The 7167-nt window shown below is 46.2% G+C and overlaps 1 protein-coding gene across 1 annotated transcript; it reads right to left on the bottom strand.

Moving 5' to 3' along the window:
• Positions 1-977: 977 nt before the first annotated feature.
• Positions 978-4927, bottom strand: LOC308432657 (sperm motility kinase Z-like; the record flags this gene model as incomplete). Its single annotated transcript, XM_080932429.1, has 3 exons — positions 978-1190; positions 3429-3491; positions 3809-4927. The coding sequence occupies 3 exons, from the start codon at positions 4925-4927 to the stop codon at positions 978-980; spliced, it is 1395 nt and encodes a 464-aa protein (XP_080788555.1).
• Positions 4928-7167: the final 2240 nt, after the last annotated feature.

Raw genomic sequence — 7167 nt, 5'->3', positions numbered from 1 at the left:
TTCTCTTCTTGTCTCTCTCATCCCTTTCTCTACGTACTCTATCTTCTCTTTCTTCTGGCATCTCTCCCTTGTTAAAGATTCTCTCTGCCTCTTTAAGCAAATCCTGCACTGAGAATCCCTGCAGATTGTCCAGTCTCTGCAACTTTACTCTAGTGTCTGGGGCCGATTGCCAAATGAATGACATTGACACACCAGTCTGCTGCCCTGGATCCTCCGGGTCATAGGGAGTATGTCTCCTCTAGGCCTCCTTAAGCTTTTCTAGAAACACTGAAGGTGTCTCATCTGGTCCCTGTAATACTTGCTTAACCTGGGCCAGCTTACAATAGACAAAGAAAGAAAGACACTCAGATAAGCCCAGCTTTCATATATGCCACAGCCCCGACTGGTCCCAGGAGTTGTGTCCTTGGAGCCAGATTTCTGCCACAGTTCCCACACTTAGATAAGCTCAAAGCAACTATCCTTGGTAGCTGCAACACTGGATGGTACCAGGAGCCGTGTCCTTAGAGCCATATTTTTGGGCTCTCTCCGTCGCCACTTTAAACTAGCCAATTAAAATGAAGTTACTATGCTTCTGCTTCTGTACCTCGCTTCTGCCCCCCAAACCCTATAAAAAAGAAATTGTCCCTTGGTCCGTGCGCCAGTCTTCTGAATAGGCTGTCGCCCAACGGTATCTTGCTTGGCCACCTGGGACCCTGACTTAGCCTTCCCCGTGGGTAGACAACCTTACAGAAATAGCATTTATTGTTTCTAACAGGGGGTCTTTCAGCAGTAGAATACTGATCAGGAAGGTTGGGAGATATAACCATTAGCTCTAGGAGACCATGGAAGGCGAGAAAGAACAGTCCTCTATGAAGGGCAGGTCCCAGAAGCAGCAGGTCTCAGAGGCACAACTCCACAAGAGCCAGGCCCTCAGCTGCAGATGCATGTTGAGTTTTAGTGGGAGGAGCAGGAATGTGCTCCCAGCCTGAGCTGGAGCATCAAGTCCCGGGTGGTCCACTTCCGGAAGGTTTCCTGGGCAGCATCAGTCTTCCACCTTTCTTCTCTGACAAGCAGGCTTGTGGCTCTGGAGTCTCTTTGCTTCCCCTGATGTCAGGTAGCCTCAGTATGAGGTCATCAGCCAGAAGCAAGAGCCATGGTGAGGAAGTTTGGGAGACAGGCATATCTGCTGACTGGTGGGGCTTCTGTGTGCCCTGGGGAGAGGAAAGGCCAATCAGTTAAGAGCTGTAAAACTCAAAGAGGAGAAGGTCAAAGGCGTGGCAAGAGCATGTGGGGTGGTTTCAGTGCTACCTCTGTGCCTTTCTTCTGTGAGGAAGAGGAAGCTGGGAGGGAGGGCTAGGGACTGTGCAGAGATTGCAGCTGAGGATTTGCCTGCATCCTGGTCTGGCAGCCAGGGGGTTGTTGCTGATCTCACCTGCTGTTAGCTTCCTGGTCCTCATCAACTAGAATTCCCTGAGAGACTTTCAGATGATAAGAATATTCCCATGGGCAACCCTTCAACATTATTATTTTTTTACCTCCTTCCTAGCCAAAGGAGCATTCTAGGCGAGGAGAGAAAAGCCTGTGACACTGCATTTCTTTCTGCAACTCTGTCCCACTAAGGAGTGGAACACAATGCCCATAGGATCATGAAACTCAGTGTCTTGTGGCTGCTGCTCTGAATGCAAGGAGGCAGAAGCCTGGGACACTTAGTGACTGTGATCTTACTGGCTGCTCTCAAGGCTGGTTTCTCGGAAACCTGGTTCTTAATCACCCCTTCCCATGTCTGTCCTTGTTCCCACCACATAACTCATCTTCATCAGACCCAGGACCTCACCTCCCTAATCCTTATCCTCCTCCCTTGTCGCTCTGTGGTGAGCATTGTTATACTTTCTAATTGGAGTTCAACCACAAGCAAGAAGGCTTTGTAACATCCTGGATACAGACCCGCAATCATTGTGATTTCAGTTGTGAATAAGAGTTTTGGATCTACTAGGAAAGATGGGCAGAAGGAACAGATTTAAGGAAAAATATCCTAAATCTATGGTATACAAATGCCTATCTCGGATGACTGGGGTAGATTGAGAGAATAATCGAATGTAAGGGTGTCACATCAGGAGGCATACGAACATGACACTAAAGACCCATGGGAACAGCCTCTAGGGGCACCCACACTGGGATCCAATTCACTTTCCACTTGAATGTGCTGAGCTAGTAGAGATTCTGGCTTCCCCTTGCCACGTTTTTATATCATGGGAAAGACAAGAGTCGAATCTGCAGAAAATGGACCTTCTGGCTGTATCCAGAGACAACGATTTCACTCTTGGGTTGCTTTGCTCTGATTTTCTCCCTATTCTAGCAGTTAGAGGACCAGCCCAACCTCAAACACAGTCTTGTAAGACTGTGTGAAACACATATGCTTGGTTCTGAAGTTTATGGGGATGACTTGTTAGATGTCTGTTGGAATGACGGGAGCCAGGATCGCATGAGACAGGGAAACTGCTGAGAAAAATTCCTTCATCAGATTGCCTGTGGGCATGTTTGTGGGACATTTTATTGATTAATGATGGGATTGCCCAGGCATTTTACATAGTATCACCATCATATTTTGCTCCATATTCGATTTGGTAAGCTCTGAGTACTGATCAGTGGGGCAGGGGGGATAGGGGGAGGCAAAGAATCGGCTTTGATGAATGAGAGAGCAGAATGTTAAAGGGAAACCTGGATGGCCAGGACAGCGGTGCAATGCGGCTTTGGCTGAGATGTTGGCCATGAGGGAAGAGAGAGGCACCACGGAGCTAAACTCTTCTCAAGAGCATTTCCTTGGTGGATCTCAGAGAAGCTTGGATTCAATGGTGGCAACAGTTGCTTCTTGTGCTGGAAGACACACTTGACCATGTATAAGGATTTCCCAGGTGGTTCTGGCTGCCTGGGAGCTGAAGGGTCAAAGAGGGTCTAGAGAACAGCCATAGCTTGGGGCAGTGGGAGGCCAGGGGATTCTGTCATTGAAGGTTTAGCCTCCCCACTGGGCAGACCTCAGCACACTGGAGATGTTGAGACTGTGTGATGACAACCCATATCAATGCTAGGTGTGGTAAGACTCCACCTTGCATGACAAGTAAGACATGTGGGCTGCAGACAAAGGAAACCCAGAAGAGGAGTGGCCCAAGACCCTCTGCAGCCTGGATTATCCCAAATCCTGGTCTTGGGACAGTGAACTGAGCCATGTAAATAGCTTGGTTTGATTTGGTTTGGTTTGATTTGATTGGGCTTGTGTCCTGGTTCTATGCTCTTGGAGTAAGAAAGTATTGTATGTGTGTTTAATTGTACCGGCACTCACATCCCACATGATCTAGATACAACTGGATGTAACTCACTGTACCTCGAGAACTTCATCAGGAACTGTCTATATGTAAGACATTAGTAAAAAATAAACAAATCTACAGACATACCTGAGCTATGCCTGTGCCTCCTGTCGTCTGATGGTGCCCTCTCAGTTTTGGGGGCACACCTTTCTGTGAGGTGATACACAGCAGCACAGGGACCGGAAACATGCTCCAATTCTTTTCTTCCATTTTGCCCAGCCCCTGGGCTGCGGGGGGCTTGAAGTCCCACCTCTTTCTGGGCCACTTAAGGTCTTTTCTGCCAGGGAGTCAGTGGAACAGCTGGTGGTCGCTACATTCACTGTAGTGTCTCTTTGAAAGGACAGACAAGGGGCGGTCATGGACCGTTTGTAACTTCTGCCCTTAAGGGAAGAAGCATCTGTCTCACAGATTTGTCTTAGAGTATGTTGTTCAGGGGATCTGACTGAATTAAGTAAAGGTTCACTTGCCCTTCTCTTGAGAGGTAGAGGGAAAATGTCAGGGTCTGCTCTCGAAGGGAAAGGTGCCACCCCTGGCTTCATTATCTTTCTTTGGACACCACTAGCATCATTTTGAGATGCCTGACCTCTTAGGAGGAGGTATGTAGCCATAGTTTCGTCAAACATTTTGCATTTTAATGATTCTATGGTGTCCTTCAAGCAAAAACCAATCTTTTCCATGGCTACCATTATGTCACGGTCTGGGGAGCTGGTATCACCATTGGAAGGAAATGTTAAAGTCTTTTCTCCTTGAAGCCATGGGTGACTTAAGAAGTCTTGAGCACTTGGTCTCTGCCTTGAGTTTACTGTCAACAGCATGCCGATGATGCTCTGTATGTCTTTAGAGAGATAGGAAGGAACGTGGTACCTTCCCTGCAAGACTTTTTTACTCAGTTCTGAAAAGGTGGTAGCTCTATAAGGAGCAAGCCCAGTCACCAGAAAATACAGAAGTACTCCCAATGCCCACATGTCTACTTTGGGCCCATCATATGTGCGGCCAAGGAATATATCCGGAGGAATGGAATGCAAGGATCCAGAGAGCCTTTTCAGGTTTTGCCCAGGCAAGAATCTGGCAGCCAACCCGAAGTCAATGATCTTAACCTGGCCCCGCTCATCCACGATTATATTGTCAGGCTTCAGATCTCGGTGAATGATTCCATTGTCATGACAGTAGCCTATTGCACTGAGCAGCTGGATAAATATGCTCCTAGCTTCATCTTCCTTCAGGTATCCGGCCCCCTGCACTCGATTAAACAACAACTTTCCCTGGGCCTCTTCCATAATTAGGTAAATGTTCTGTTTTGTTTCCATCACTTGTACAAGGGAAACAATATTTGGGTGGTTTAGCACCTTCATGATTTCGACTTCCATCACACTTAGTGCCTGCGCCGCCCCCCTCTCATGCTTCACCAGAGCCTTCACTGCAACCTGTGTGCCCGTGAGGCGGTGCAAGGAGAGCCTCAGTTCCTTATTGCCGCCCTGGCTCAGGTTCTTCAGGACGGTGTACTGCCTGGTGAACACCTCTTCATCGAACAAGCTGAAGGACTCTTCGCTGGGCTTTGACAACTTGTCCTCACTCTCAGTGGACATGGTGCCTAGCGACGAGACTGCCAAAGGAAGCGATGTGCTGGGGAGAAAGGAAACGGGAGATAAGGAAACATACAGAGACTAGAGGGAGGAAAGTACGGGAATCAGGGGGATGGAGAGGAAGAACAAAGGAAAAGGTGAAAATCACACAGACAAGCAGCTTTAACCCAGACCGCGATGGTACACACATAGAAACCCAACCTTGATCCCCAAACCAAGACCTAGCTCACAATTTAGTGAAATAGAAAGACCACAGCTCAGCATTGTTGCGGATGCTATTTGATAAACTGAGAAGTGAGGAATAAGGAGGGAAATGAATGGAAGAAGAGATGATTGAGAAAAAAAATCTCAAAATAACACAAAAAATTTAAAACCAATACCCCAAACTAGACCAACTAATTAGAACAGCAAAGAAATCGAAGCAAAGCCAGGACCCCTCAAGAAATCAAAACAAAAGCAGAAGCAAAGAATACTCATTAATTAAATTGAAACAGAGAAGCAAAAGTTAAAAGCAAACCAGAGAAATAAAAAGAATTAGGAACCAGAACTGGTCACATCCAATTAGGCATAAACTCCAGAGGGCAATAACATTACCAGGACTCAATAATTATTTTGTAAAGGAAAAGATTAAATAAACCTAAAATCAAAAAATATTTTAAAAATTTAAAATTTATGACAAGAATCCAAGTCAGATAAAACACACTAAACACCCAAGAAAAATAAAAGCAGAAGGAAAATAAGAATAGAAACAGAAAAACAAAGAGGTAAATTTAAATAAATTTAAATATAGCAACCCAAGTGTCCATGAGTTAGAAAGATGTCTCAGTGTAGAACCTGCTTTGAAGCCTGGGGTTCTGAATTAAACGCAAAGTACCACTACCCATCAAAAAATAAAACCAAAGACCTGCCCAAAGGAAACCAGCCTAATGTCATTAGTTTTAATCTCAGCCCAAGGCAGATCCTAGGGGCTCCCTGGCCAAAAGCCTAGCCTATGTGCCAAAAACAGGCCAGTAAATGGCTCTGCTTCAGAGATTAAGGTTACCAACATACCTTTTGTACAGCACTGAAGGCTTAGCTCTAGACTTTACCAGCAGCTGTCTCTAAGTTTATAGATGATTTCACACAGACACAGAATTACACAAGTAGGTATACACACATACAATACACACAACTACACAACTAAACTCTCTCTCTCTCTCTCTCTCTCTCTCTCTCTCTGTCTGTCTGTCTGTCTGTCTGTCTCTCACTCACTCTCTCTCCCTCTCTCTCACTTACTCTCTCCCTCTCCCTCTCTCTCTCACTCTCTCTGTCTGTCTGTCTCTCTCTCACACACACACACACACAAACATCCTACACACAAATCTATCAGAAACTGGAAAGCTCACACAATCTCACTAGCCACAAGTGAATCGCACAGGTAAAACTACTCCTCCTCTCTATACCCACAGAGAGCCAGGGCAGGCCCCACCCTTATATCTGCTGGGGGGGAACTGTCACAATGGACCCTCATGAGGTCACAGTAGGACATGTGCAGACCAGAGTTGTGCCAACTCTCAGGAATTGAACGCCCTTCAAAGCTTCTGATTTCGGTGGGTTCTGCAGAGCCATATTTGGGCTTTTAGAAATTAAAGTTGCCACAGTGTGCCCAGAGTACCATCCACATATACAGCAGAACTGATGAACACCCCAAAGTCCCTACTACTAAACACCCTATCATACCTACTACTAAATACCCCATCATCTCTACTACTAAACACCCTACCACCCCTACTACTAAACAACCCACTACCACTACTAATAAACACCCCATTACCCCTACTACTAAACACCCCACCCCCTACTACTAAACACCCACCACCCCTACTACTAAATACCCACCACCCCTAATACTAAACATCCAACCACCCCTACTACTAAACACCCACCACCCCTACTATTAAACACTCACCTCCCCTACTATTTAAGGGCACAAGCTGATTCCTAGCAGTTAGAGGAATCAGGCATTTATCAGTGTCCTAGTGTCATTCCTTTGCTGAATAAATACACAAATAAGGTTATTAAAAGATTATAAAAGACCCAGGGGGTCCCACCCTCTCAGAAGAGTTGGGGATGGGGGATGGGGAAGGATTGTGGGAGAGGGTGACTGGGAATGAGGGCAGTGAGGAGAGTGTAAAATGAAAAAAGAATGAGAGAGAGAGGAGAAAGAGAGAGAGAGAGAGAGAGAGAAAGGAAAAAGAGAAAAG

The sequence above is a fragment of the Micromys minutus genome (assembly GCF_963924665.1).
Source record: "Micromys minutus genome assembly, chromosome: 18".
Lineage (NCBI taxonomy): Eukaryota > Metazoa > Chordata > Mammalia > Rodentia > Muridae > Micromys > Micromys minutus.
The sequence above is the reverse complement of the archived record's forward strand: the minus strand, read 5'-3'. Positions and strand labels throughout refer to the sequence as shown.